Source organism: Mastigoproctus giganteus, chromosome 6, assembly GCF_048544385.1.
Source record: "Mastigoproctus giganteus isolate SK-2022 chromosome 6, ASM4854438v1, whole genome shotgun sequence".
NCBI lineage: Eukaryota > Metazoa > Arthropoda > Arachnida > Uropygi > Thelyphonidae > Mastigoproctus > Mastigoproctus giganteus.
The window spans coordinates 81,975,421-81,989,966 of record NC_143580.1 but is presented as its reverse complement, the minus strand read 5'-3'; the positions used below and the strand labels follow the sequence as shown (position 1 = coordinate 81,989,966).

The 14,546-nt window shown below is 36.3% G+C and overlaps 1 protein-coding gene across 2 annotated transcripts in view; it reads left to right on the top strand.

Annotated features, from left to right (window-relative positions):
- Positions 1-14,546, top strand: part of LOC150084438 (oxysterol-binding protein-related protein 1-like) — a 707,041-nt gene that overhangs the window by 534,235 nt on the left and 158,260 nt on the right. For both annotated transcript variants that reach the window (XM_090376067.1, XM_090376066.1), the window contains one exon: positions 13,463-13,541. In XM_090376067.1, the coding sequence (XP_090232193.1) occupies positions 13,463-13,541 (79 nt within the window). The remainder of the gene's footprint in view (positions 1-13,462; positions 13,542-14,546) is intronic.

The window sequence follows — 14,546 nt, the reverse complement described above, 5'->3', positions numbered from 1 at the left end:
ATTTACTAAACTCCTAGCATTGGTGTACACGCAAGTATACATGCACCTGTTTCTATTCTTAGCTACCCTAACACAACCCATGTGTTTACTTGTACCGCAATGACTTCCAGCAGTCTCTGAAATATCCTGCATCTTGTTTTTCAGGCTTCTGCTCATTCCAATGGAAGCAGTGCAAGAATCTCTTTCACCTCTGCCAGTGGCTACTGTTAATCCATTAGTCTTTGTCTCCCCCCAAGCTAGCAGTTTTCCGACCCACCTAACACTGCCTCGATAGCATCAGCAAATATTCTTGCACCCTTTCTATTTAAGTGTATCCCATCCCTGTAGAAGCAATCTCTCCTGTTAACAAGTTCATTCCAGGCTGAAAAAAATTCTACCCCTTGAGCCTTGCACAATCTTTCCAGGGCCGAATTGATCAACAAGGCTCTCATCATATACTCCCTCCTATCGTGTCTGGGCAGAATTGCAGACACTTTCAAATTCAACCCTACTTCACGGCTTTTTTCAACAGTGACCTGTACTTGTTAAGTAATTCCGCTGGTCTCCTACTCTTAATATCATTAGTGCCAACGTGTACAACTATATCACCTTTTGTGCCCTTAAAAGATGATATCTGCTCTACAACGTCATCAACCTTTGCCCCTGGCAGACATACCCTGGTCCTGTTCCACCTATCCTTTTTACAAAGCATGTTCCCCGTTTCCCTGACAATAGAGTCACCAACAACTACTAGTTCCTGTGGGACCAGCGCATTCTGTCTTGGGGGCTGCCTCTGTGTTGCAAGATGACCAAATGCAAGCTCTGGCATTGATGTGGGCAGCTGAGAGCTTGATGGGCCCCTCAAATTATTTCCTTTGAGGGCATCCACCCTGTCCTTCAAGGTCTCATATAGGCCCATAACAACGCCGAGTTGTCGCCTAATTTCCTTGCACTCCTTGCATCGTGCACACACAAAGACATCCCCCATGGCAGTATCATGTCCCGTACCCGATTGCTCCGCAAACATCAAGCAAACAGTGCATCTTAAAAGGCTGTGATTCAGAGGGCAACTGCCCCCCCTCAGTTCTCCCCTGAGTCACAGCACTCCCATTAGCTTGAGCCTTTTGCTTTGCTGCTCTGGTCAGAGTCATGATTTTGATTTAAATGGCAATAAAATTACAATTTCAGAACAAAATTAAAACCTTAAACTTGTATCTTAACACAGTTATAACGCTATATTTATTTTTCAGTATCGAGCGTTATCTACGAGTTCCCTTTATATAACTTCCGTATCAAGTATGTATTAATTATTTGTTACGTTTGTACTCTAAGTCGTTATATATATATAGTTAAAAGTACAGTTTAATTGACAATGAAGTTTAACAAGATTAATAGATCTACTGATTAATTGACAATATTATATTATGCACTATACTATACAAAGCTAATGCTATCGAATTCCGGATATGCTGTATCGCGTTTCAGTAACGAGTGTTATCTACGAAGTCCCTTTATATAACTTCCGTATCAAGTTATGTATTAATTATTTATTTTTACTAATTATTTATGTTCCGTAACGTAAGTGGTTATATGTATAGTTAAAAGTACAATTTAATTGCCAATGAAGTTCGACAAGATTAATAGATTTTACTGATTAATTTTCACGTAACAATGGCGGCTGTTTATGAACGGTAAACACGTGGATTTGATACCCTTTCCGATACTAAGTAATACCTACAAATCTCTATCTAAGTTACTTTAACTTTAAGTACCGTAAATAGGAATATAAAGCTACTCTAGAAATAAGTTAATATGTCAATTTAAACTAATAAAGCAGAAAATAAATCAGAAAAAACTTCTCTGTTCCAAGAGCGGCAGAAAGGCACGTCCGCACAGTTATCAGTATCACATTGACAGTAGTCTCGATATATCTTCCGCCAAACCATCCATGCACATTTCAGGATCTGGAAAACCTTATTTCTCAATTACTGTCTCTGATCTGTCTATTAGGTAATTTTAATGGATATCATCCATTGTGGGGTTCTCTGGTCTCAGATGGACATGGTGAACTTATAGAAATGCTACTTGATAGAGAGAATCTGACACTGTTGAACACTGGCTTACCCACCTACATCCATTTTCCTACTGGGTCAAGCACTGCTTTCCGATCCTGTTCCCAACCATAGAGTAGATAATACACAACAATCCTCTAAACATCAATCATTTTCTGCTGATTTGTAGCATTCAAACCACCCATTCCAAACAAACAGAAACAAAAACAAAATGGAAATTTTCCAAAGCGAACTGGACAAAATTTACCAATCGTGTATCTTTTGATGAGGATATCATTACATCTTGTGCTATTGACGCTGCCACCGAATATATTACAAAGCAGATACTAACAGCTTCAACAGCCGTCATCCCACAGTCTCAAATAAGAAACCGTCGGCATACCAATCACTGGTGGAATGGTGATTGCAATAAAGCGAAAAGGGAAAAAAATGCAACATGGAATACCTTCCACAAATATCCCACCACTGCCAACCTTATTAACTTCAAGAGACTGAGAGCCAAAGCTCGTTTCATCCGGCGAAAGGCCACAAAAGATTCATTTGTAAAATTTGCCTCCTCAATCAACAAAGATACTGATACCCGAATAATCTGGAAAAAAATAAAGAATCAAAGTGGAAAATATCATCTATCACCTTCTCCTATTATTAACTGGAATGGAAGGAGATCTCCTCTCCTGGAGAGATTGCCAATGCCTTAGGAACTGTGTTCTGTGAATTGTCCACCTCAAGCGCATATCAACAGTCTTTCCAAAAAGTTAAAGCTGAAACTGAGAAAAGGAAACTGAACTTCAAAGCTACATGGTGTTTACCCTATAACCAACCAACCATTAACAATATCTGAACTGAAAGAATCTATATATACCTCAAGAAACAGTGCTCCTGGCCCTTGCGAAATTTACTATATAATGTTTCAACATCTCAATCAGAAATCACTATCTTCATTGCTTAAACTTTACAATCGGATATTCTCAGAACATGTATTCCCCACTTCCTGGCAAAATTCTTATATAATAGCTATACCGAAAACTGGAAAAGATCATTCGATTCCACACAATTATAGACCAATCTCTCTAACCAGCTGCTTGAGTAAGACTTTGGAAAAAATGGTTCACCATCGTCTCACCTGGTATCTTGAATCCCGAAACATAATCAGTAACAATCAGTTTGGTTTTCGAAAGAAAAGATCTTCCCTAGACCTCATGACAAAAGCTGAATCAATCATAAGAAACGCATTCATCAGAAATCAACATCTCGTCATGATATGCCTTGATATAGAGAAGACTTTTGATACCACATGGCGATATGGCATCCTAAGAGATCTTCATTCTATTCATATGAGAGGGCATTTACCATATTTTATTCAAAGCTTCCTTCGACACAGATCTTTCCAAGTTATGTACCAGCACGTTTTATCTCAAACATATATACAAGAAGAAGGAGTCCCAGGCTCTGTTCTCACTACAAATAAACAATATCACAAACCGCATTCCAAACACTGTTGGCTTATATCTCTATGCGGATGACCTTACCATCCTGCGATTCCCAGAATATGAACTATATAGTGAGGCATCTACGATAATATCCATAAACAACATTGAATTATGGATGGTACAAAATGGATACAGACTGTCAAGCCACAAATCTACAGCCATACATTTCTACACAAAGCACAGAATGCATCCTGAACCTTAGTTACACTTGGCCAATCACCCTCTACCAATCGTGTACAGTATTCATCTCCTAGGGCTAATTTTTGATAAGAAATTAAAACTTCCAGGAGCATATAAAATATCTAAGAACCACTTGCGCAAAGAAAATGAATATACTCCGGGTCATCTCCAGTACATCTTGGGGTGCAGATTGTTATACCCTGCTCCACTTATGTAAGTCCCTAATTAGATCTCAGCTAGACTACGGAGCACCTGTTTATGGCTCAGCTAGGGAAAAAGCACCTTAGCTCATCTTGCACCCATCCAACATTCCTCTCTTCGGATAGCCCTAGGTGCATACAGAACATCACCAGTTCAAAGTCTTATGTTAAGGCTCACAAACCTTCACTTAGCATCAGAAGAAAGATGTTGCTGATGAATTACTCAGCTAAAATTAAAAGCCTGCCTACTCATCCTGATTGGCCACTCCTGCATGATCCTTAGTGGAAAACCCACTATACAAATAAACCCAGAACAATTCGGCCTGCTGGTATCAGACTGCAGATTCTAGCAGAAAGCTGGAACATCCAATTTTATAATATCCTCAGAGAATCAAAAGATCCAGATCCCCCTTGGACTAACTTCACACTCTCTTCTAATGAATACTTTGAGCAATGGGGTAAAGGTTCCATAGCAAAGATTAACATTCAACAACTACATTATGCCCATACACAAAAGTACCCCCAATTCCCCAAGATCTATACTGATGGTTCAAAGTCTGACAATCAAGTGGATGCAGCTGCTGTCTTCCCTAATTCAATTGTCTCATTTTTACTTCCAGCCGAATGTAGCAGTTATACCACTGAGCTTCATGCCATTAAGCTTGCTCTGAAAAATATCTTACTGCTGTCAATAAATAAAAGTATAATATATACTGATTCACAAAGTGCTATTTTAGCTTCGAAAGGCACTTTCTCACCTAACAATCCTTTATTAAAACTCATAAGACATAAGCTGATACAGCTTCATGAGCATCAACAAACTGTTATCTTTTCTTGAATCCCTGGCCACAGTGGTATTCCAGGAAATGAATGTGCAGATGATGCTGCAAAGCATCCTTCCAACATAGCCTCAACAAATGACCTAGTCCCATATCCTGATTATAGACACAAAATATGGAGAACATGCATGGAACAATGGACACTTCTGTGGAAAATGCAAACAAATAACAAGCTATTTCAAATAAAACCCGAACTACAATTATGGACTTCTAGCCTTTGTAAAAATAGAAAAGAAGTAATCTTAGCCAGAATCCGAATAGGTCACACTCACCTCACCCATCTATATCTGCTTACAAGGAATGATCCTCCTCAGTGTGTGCACTGCTCGCAACCACTTACAGTAAAACATACTCCTTGAATGTAGCTTGTTTAACAACACCCGATGAATGGATTTTAGTTTCATTCCAGATCTGCAACAACCTCTGTCTCTCAATAGCATCATAGGTAAAGAAGCAAATATCTCTGAATTTTTTCTATTTAAAACAAATTTAAATGTATGACCATTTCTAACTGCTGTACAAGCAGTTCCTATATGTAAAATCAATTGATTTGGGAGGTGCAATATGGCCTAAGTTGCCCTTGTGCCAGAAAACACCACTACAACAAACCAGAAATCAATTTGATTTCTGACCACATTGTGTATGCTCTCTAGTTGCGATTTCTGTGCACAGAACCTTCTCTTGGGGAGTTGAAACCAGGTGTTAGCAATCATCAAGTTCTCCTCTTGGCAGAATTGTATCAGCCCATCCTCCCTTTCATTCCTTGCTCCAAGACCAAATTCTCCTACAGTTTCACCAGATCTGCCTTTTCCAATCTTAGCATTCAGATATCCCATAACAAAATTTAGGTCTTGTTTCTTTGTTAGTTTGCCTATTCCTTTCAACTCTGTATAAAAACGTTCAATTTCCACATCTTCCTCAGCCATCAGAGCATATGCTTGAATTATGTTGACATTTAAAAATTGTCCCTTCAGTTGGAGTAACAATGTTCACTTGGAATGTGGCACAAAGTTGAGGACGCAGTTGGAAACATCCTTTGTGACTAGGATCTCCACTTCATGCTGGTGTATGCTGTTGTCATTTTCAGAGTAGTACAAGGTTGTGTCATCGGAAACACACGTGCCTGAACTAGGCCATCTAGTTTTCATAGCCCCATCACCTGTATACTGTCTTTTCATCTCCTGGATTGCATTCTTAAGTTTTCCCACAGCAGACAGTGTTCTGACTATGTTCCAATTCGCAAAACGTTCACCGTTTTGAGTCTGGGGATTCTTAGCACCCCTAACTGGAGTTCTCAGTGTCCCATTAAAGGGACACTGAGAACTCCAGGCCGGTTGTTGTAGTTTTCTTGCCATGGTGATTGTTCTAGGATTATCCATATTTTTAACTCCTCGGGTACAGTGGACCCAGTTCAAAGGTCATCTAATAAATTCTATAATTTTTACTATATGGACACAGATGAAATTCGCTATAGGTGAAGACAGAACTGTTTTCTTCGATTTCCCACTTCAGTTTTCAAAACCTTCTATTGAATTTCACGCAAATGACAAAAATCTGACATCAAGTGTGTGTTTTTTTAGGCCTTTTTCTGTTATTTTTCTAAACCCACCCTAATTAGCCTAGGGCCTTTGAAATGCAACAACGCGAGCTACTGTGTGTTGACATAAAAAGCAATAAAGCGAAACAATAGCAACAACTGTTTTTACAGGCAAACAGATCGTATTTCCTTTCTTCAACGTGTATTACTCCTACGAACAGAAAATCAGGGAAATTCATCTTTTAGAAACGAGAAAAATTGGTGTAAAACTGATAACACTGCAATGCACATTTGATAATAAAAAAAAAGTTTGCTTTATTGTAATTGTTTTTAGTAAACAATATCAGAACAGCAGTTTCCTGGGTTTGATCTAACAAAATTTCGAGAAAATATTTCTATTTGTAGCTGCGTTATAAACTTTGAAAACTTGTGGACAAAAGAAGAAGAAAAAAATTATCCTCTATGAATAACAGATTGTTTCTTGAAATGTGTATTCTTCACAAAACTGCAATATTTTCTAACAGTACAAAGCTAACAGATTGCGACTAACGGCTGCCCAAAAAGTATTCTTAGAAGATATTTGCTTGTTACGCTTTGATGTCATCGCAAAGGGAGAAATTCTGTTTTAGTACAGAAGCTGAATAAATTCACTATTCACGGTCATAATGCTGTTTTGAGCTGCAATAAAAAGATAAACCCTGCTGAAAAATTGATTTTCTCCCCATCACTTCTCTTGTTTTGCTGTGGTTTATGGCGAGCAATTTCACACAATCAAGGTAGTGACTGCTAAATGCAATGCGGTTTTTTGTATTCTCTCTCTCTATTTCGGGATCTCTGACCGTGTGGTCATCCTGGACTATAAACAGAAAATTTGTTAGTCGGAATGCTGCCCACCAATGGCACCAATTATGAACTCTTTTACCATCCTAATTTTCAATATGTGCAGATAATCGACTTGGGCAAAATTCGAAATTTCTACTTCGATTAGGAGCAAAAACCGCTTGTACTTTAGGTACAATAAAGGACGACTACTGATGATTTTACTGACTGGAAGGAAGTGTCTACAACTGTACAAGGCAGTCACTCAAAGGAAAATTGTTCCAAAAAACAATTACAATAAAGCAAAGAGGGTTTTTTATTGAATGCACACTGGACAAAAATCGGACTAATCTGAACTTAGGCATCCTACTATGACGCTGACTTATTAGAACTTTAGCATCTGTTGTGAAACTGAATGCAATAAACAAATACTTTCGAATCCGTGATGAAACTGACTTACTAGAACTTCAGCATCTGGGTTGAAAGTTACAGTTGTGGACCTTTGACAATCTCCTGGCCTTCCTCCCACCAAAAGAGTATTTTTATTTCTTTCTTTCTGTCTCTTTCCCTTAGGGTCGGACTAGAAAGGGTGAACTCCCTCCCCTAAGGAGTTCCCCCCCCAAGTGAATAAAAGGAAGTGGAAATTTCAGGAAAATGAACCCCGTTTTCCTTCATTCGGCAAACAGCAGCTCTGTCAGCGCAAGAGAAGTGAAATTACGACACTTTATGGTGAATTTTTCGGGCGTGTGTGTGTGTGTGATAATGAAAATTCAATTTTTCCCTCAAATTTTTTGATGGTTTCAAATACATATAAAACAATCTGTTACTCGTAGCATATATATATATATATATATATATATATATATATCCCCCCCCCCTGTTTGCACACCAGGTAAGATGCATGCGAAGTTCCTTCGACATCAGTTTTCGAAGTTTATAACACAGCTACGAATAGAAATATTTTCTTGAAAGTTCATAAGAAGATCAAATATACATCCATGAAACTGCTGTTATTATTTAGTCCTCTAGAAGCAATTACAATAAAGCGAACTTTTTTTTTATGAAATGCACATTGTAGTGATCACTTTTACGACAATTTTTTTTTTCCTTCCATTTCCAGTATGGCTTCCAATAGATGAATTTTCTATATTTTTTGTTAGTAGATACAATACATACTGATGAAAGGAAATGCGATATTTTTGTTTTTCAAAACCAATTCGTTGCAATTCTTTCGTACAACAATTATGAAAAGCAGTAAAAGCAAAATGTTGTGACGGAGTGACAATGCAAAATATTGTTCGCAAGTAATGATGCTCAACTGTTTGTTTTCCATGAAAATTGTTTACAGTTTTATTTTCTCCTTGTATCACCTTGGTAACGCTAATGACGTAAGCTTGACCAGTCAATTATATCTCCGCATCTGTTGATTCGTTTGAGACAGATTAGGCACGAATTTTAAACTAATGCCATAGCGCGTTTCATCTTCAAAGCTTCCGAGGCCGTTTTGCTGATGTAATAATTCATAAATTGATATGTGATCGTACATTTTTGCTGTTTAGGAATAAGTTTCATTACAATCATCAGTCGAAAGTGTGATAGATAAGTGGAGTCATACAAAGTGTAAATTAAATCTTTTATTTTGTGAATATTGTTGCAAATTTTATTACTTCATTACGTCTGAATCTAAGAAGAAATGTCGACAGTACAGTATTGAGTATTTGAAATATGGCTTTATTCAGTCTCCTATGAACCAGTTATTACCTATGTGCTTGATTTGCCAAAAAAAGTATTTTCAAATGAAGCAATGAAGCCTTCTAGGCTACAAGAGCATTTGACTAAAATGCATGCTGACGAAAAGGATAAAGATTTGTCCTATTTTCAGGTACTAGAAGAAAAATATTTTAAAGGTCCAACTATATCAAAACTTTTTGCGTCGTCCACTAAACAAGATAATGACGGAGTACAAGCTTCTTATAATATTTCATTATTAATCGCAAAAGCAGGAAAATCACACACAATTGGTGAGGAATTAATCTTGCCGGCAGTAAAAGAAGTAATAAACAATGTGCTCCATAAGCCAGCGTCAGATATCATCAGGAAAATTCCTTTGAGTAATAATTCAGTGCAAAGAAGAATCAATGAAATGGCTCAAGACGTTGAAAAATCATTGTGCGATTATTTGAAGACATGCCAATTTTCCATTCAACTCAACGAATCAACTCTCCCAAGTAATGAAGCACTACTCTTATCATACGTACGATTCATAAAAGAATCGTACGAGGGGAATATAGCCACTTTTCAAATTTATCAGCAGTGTCTCTCAAAAAGGAAGATTTATTTACATACTGCCAACACTTGGAGGTTTTCCATGCTGATTTTAATGAGCGATTCAAGGATATTCTAAACATGAATATAACAAATTGGGTTCTAGATCCTTTCTCACATGTAAACACAGCAGGATCATCAAATTTAGAAGAGGAACTCATAGAACTCACAACAAATGAAGAACTAAAAATAAAATTCAAAAGTGGATACCAAGAGTTCTGGCTTCAGAAATCAATACCGACACTGTACCCTGAATTATGGGAAATAGTGCAGAAATTTTTAATTACATTTCCATCTTCTTATTTGGCTGAGCGTGGGTTTAGTGCTGTAGCGAATTTACTATCTAAGAAAAGGAACCGATTGCATATAACTGAGCATGGCAATTTACAACTGTTTTTAATGAAAGTTGAACCCGATATTAACAAACTTTTAAAAATGCATCAGGCTCATCCTTCACATTAATTTATTATTTTTTCTTTGTATTTTTACTTTGTAAGTTCAAAATAAACAATTTTTTAATACATTTGATGGTGTTTTAATTATTACAATAAGATTCTTACTAATGTAATACAGTCTCCTAATATGTATTCCGAATTTTCATATTTAAATCATTATATGAAACTTCACATTAATTTGTTATTTTTGCTTTGTATTTTTACTTTATAAGTTTGAAATAAACAATTTTGTAATATATTTGATAGTGTTTTAATTATTACAATAAGATTCTTACTAATGCATTTGCAATCTCTTAATATGTATTCCGAATTTTCATATTTAAACCATTGTATGAAACTGTGCATAATGTTATTCAAGCATACACTTTACAATCTTTACATATGGGCTGTTTCATCAAAATCAGAATAGCAATAAGCACATATTGGCCACTACTTTTTCAATAATTTAACGGCATAAGCAGTAATGTATCATTAGTTGCTATTTACGTCGAAAATATCAAACGGCTTGAGCGCAGAAAACTGTTACAATGGGGGACGTTACAAAATTTATGTCTTGCAAAGTGTGCGGTGGCCCGAAAAAGTTTGGGAACCTATGGTCTAGCTCCTACCTCACGAAGATCTGTCCGGTTTGGGTGACCCTACTAGTAGCTACGCTACTGCCAGCATGGCTCCCAAGGTTGTCGGAGCAGACAAGCTCCATCACTACGACAAGTTGAAGATACCATCAAGGGTTTTATGTCTTTTTAAAATTGTTCTTAGATTTATTATGTGATCTATAAACCCTTGGTTTGACCAGAAATTTAACCATTTGGAATTTTCCATAAATACGCATGTCCATGTTGTGATCAGTGATAAATGTATGATGAATTTATTATTAAGCCCATATGGGTAAAGGGTTTTAAATTTTAACCTATTGAGTTCCTCGTGTCTTAAACGAGAAGTAGTATCCTGAATATGGGCAAGCACAGCGATACATATATTCATAAAACTATGTAGTTGAAATTGCTGTTATTCAGTTTTATGTTCTGTATACTATTATTGTTTTTATTAGTATTTTTTACATTTGCCATTGTTTTAATGTCTGATCTGTGTAGGTTGAATCTGAGGTGTAATTTTTTTACTGGTTTGCCCAACATATTTGATATTGCGAGTAATGAGGTAAATAACATTAAATAATTTACAGAAGATAGGTGCAGATGAGTTATCTGAATGGTGCTGAGGATTTATGCTAGGACATGTAAGGCAAAGTTTATTGTTGCAAGCATTAAACTTAAGATCAGAGTTATATAGATAGGCAGTATGAATCCCATGATAGTTAATGTAGGAAGCATTCAATGTTGAAGTGCTCTGCAGAATGTGTGTATTGTGTATATGTAAAGTACTATAGTATTGAGACAGGGTACTGCCCAGAACAACAGAACCTGGGACCTACTCTGCCCATATAGTATATTATTGATATGTTATAAAATCATAGTCATCAAGTAAAAATTATATGGAAGTGGTAAAAAAATTAACAGAAGAAGAAATAGAAGAGAAGCAGATGCAAAACTAAGGCAACGCAAGTTAAATACAACTATAAAGATTTTATATTTATATATGTATTTTGATGCTGTAACCTTCCCAAAAGGTTATGAAAAAAAAAAAAAAAAGAACTTTTTCTTTTAATTGTGGTTTGGCTATGGCACACTATACTCTTTCGCTCTTGCACCAAAAAAATAGAAATCAAATGAAACCTTTCTTTAATCCATGGTTTTCCAATTTAATCCATGGTTCTGCCAAAGCTGCTCTTCCCTTGCCATTATTACTTTGACTTCTTCCCCTTCCATTCTTGCTGATCCCTACCTAGCTCATGGTGGTGATGCTTGGGAGGGGGGTTCTCTGCTCACTGGCATGCGATCTTGCTGACAGCAGTGGAATGATTCTTTTCTATCATTTAAAACTTCCCACACTTATGTTCTCACCTCTTCTGTTCCTTTGATTTTTGGGTCATTCCCAGCAGGTCTTAGCCTGCTGGAAATGGTCCCACCATTGTTGTGTTCTCAGGAGATAGCACCACAACTCTAAGGTTGATGTAATTAACCAAACTGTTTTCAAAGTTGATGGTACACCTCCTTAAGCCAAAAATGAGAGCTAGTTGCAAAACAACAACATCCCCCCACACTTACTGTGATACTCACCTAATCCTCACAGCTGGTTATTCTACATACATCAGCACAGTGATTCACAGCACATTTCCAGTGTATATTAGTGAACTTCCCCATTGATTGGAAATCCTTTATGTATAGCCAGATAAATCTCCATTGGAGTGAAAAAATAACTTAGTTAACTTCAGTCCTTTTAAAATCTAGTTCTGCCTTATTTCTAGCAGAAGAGTCCGTTGCTTTCATTCTCATTTTCATCAATAACTACATTTGTAGATAAATCACGTGATTTTATTGTAAGCCAACCATGATTTCTAAATTTTCTTGGGATAAGAGAGCTGCCAACTCTACAGATTTATTACACTGATTCTGTCTTTTTCTCACCTGTACAATGACGTCTGTTGTTGAACAGGTGAGAAAACTTTTCTCTCAGTTATCATAAAATCATTTTGCTTCTTGTTAGCATTTGATAAACTTTGCATCCCATCCCTAAAAAATTCGTCTTGTGTGAACTTAGATGCAAAATACTTATTCAGTTTTTCAGCAACCCGAGCAAGAATCTTCAATGTCAAGTCATCCAATGTGATTCAACCCTTTTCTTTTTTCTTTTAACAGAAGTAAAGAAGTCTTTGCTGCTTTTCTGTGCCAGTAACTTCTTGTAATCTGTCTTAGCTTGCCTAACCTCCTTTGCGGTGTGATGATGACTAGTTTATAGCAACCATTGGCTTCTGTATCACCTGATAATTTATATGCATCTCATGAGTTCATCTGACATCCATTTAGTTCTAAGCCTTGAACAGTATTTCTTAATCAGTATATAAAGCTTAGTAGCTTCTACGATTACTTCTCTGAGTTATTCCAGATTTTTCAGTTCCCACAAAATTGCAAATTTTCCCATGAACACACATTCATACAGACATAATATGCACAGCACAATATGATCTTAGTTACTAATATGCTACATACAATAATAACAATCGTGTTATGGCATTTGGGGTGTACCTTTACCAAAAAGTGAAATTAGCAATATGATGCAGCTTGAAAACTTAGAGTAGGGATATCACTTCGAAGGTTTGTAATTTTATTAATAATCAGTTTGTTGCATTAACATACATACAAGCACACACACAGAAAGGTGTAAACCCCCGCTATTCGTGGTATCTGTTTTCGCGTATTCACGGTCGCTGATTTAACATAAAATATGTGTGTCCTCGTATAATTTTGCCATGACACATATTTCAGTCACTTGTAAGTGAACTCTCAAATACTATCATACATTCAAAGCTTTGTACAGTTACTGCTGAAGGAAAATGCATAACGTTTCTTGCATTTGGCTTTATTTATTTGATGGCTTTTAAAAGTAATGAATACAACTTATTCATTGATGCTGTATTTAACTTTCAGTACTCTCATTTTTATTTATAGGCATAATGAGGTTTATTCGTGGAGTAATATTAATTGCTGTGTTCATAATATTATTGTTGGAAAATTATGGTTTGAACAGGTAAGTAAAATTGATATAATTTTTTAAAAATAATTTGCAAATTCTTGAAGAGTTTTGGTTATCTGTATTTTGGATACCATTATTGATTTTCATTAGTTTAAATAACTTGTTTGCAGGGTTCTCCATATAGAAATTAAACTTAAGAACACAACATTTATTTTACAGCATAACATTATAACAGCTTTCTTAAAGTTTTGATTATGTGAAAATGAGACCAAGGACTGGTTCCGGCTGCTTTCTTTCTCTTGCTACAAATTAGTTTAAGTGAATAAGGCATTGTAATATTATTATAGGGTTATGGCTGTCAAATGCCTTAATGTAAGTATCATTTCAGCATAAATTGTTAGAATAAATGAAAAGGCCTAGCATCAACATATCAGAAAAATAAGACTATTGATTGACATACTTTAAAGAAAATGAGTAGTAGTAGTAGTAGCTAATTTTTTTTCTCAGAAGGGAAGCATTCACTCTAAAATGGCGGTGGAGGTGGAATTAGACACACCTTAATATAAAAGAAATGCAAGCTATGCCAGTTGTGTAGGTAACAAAAGTGTACAGTGGGCCTCCTTCGGCTGGAGCGGGGGGAAGTCATATGAAGAGATTTGTAATAATTGAGGGTAGTCTTATGTGCACAACCACCTATCCAAATTGCTTTAACATACGTGATTTCTAAATACAGTAAACCCCCACTATTTGCGGTATCTGTATTCGCGGTCACTGATTTAACATAAAATAAAACTTAAAAAATGTGAATTTTAAAGCGCCGTGAACATTTTCCGCCATAAAAAAACATGGGCATGGCTAAAATTATCTTTCCCGGTCAAAACAGCGCTCAGTGGGTGGGGGGAGAGAGGGGTGACAAAATCGCGAGCGTGGATGTTTCTCGCTAATCCTTGTTCAGTATGTGTAAGCACTTGTCATGGAAGGTTTCGTCGTTTGCTTTTAATTTATATGCTTATAAATTGAATAAATTTATCAATTTATAAATTGATATGCTTACAAAAG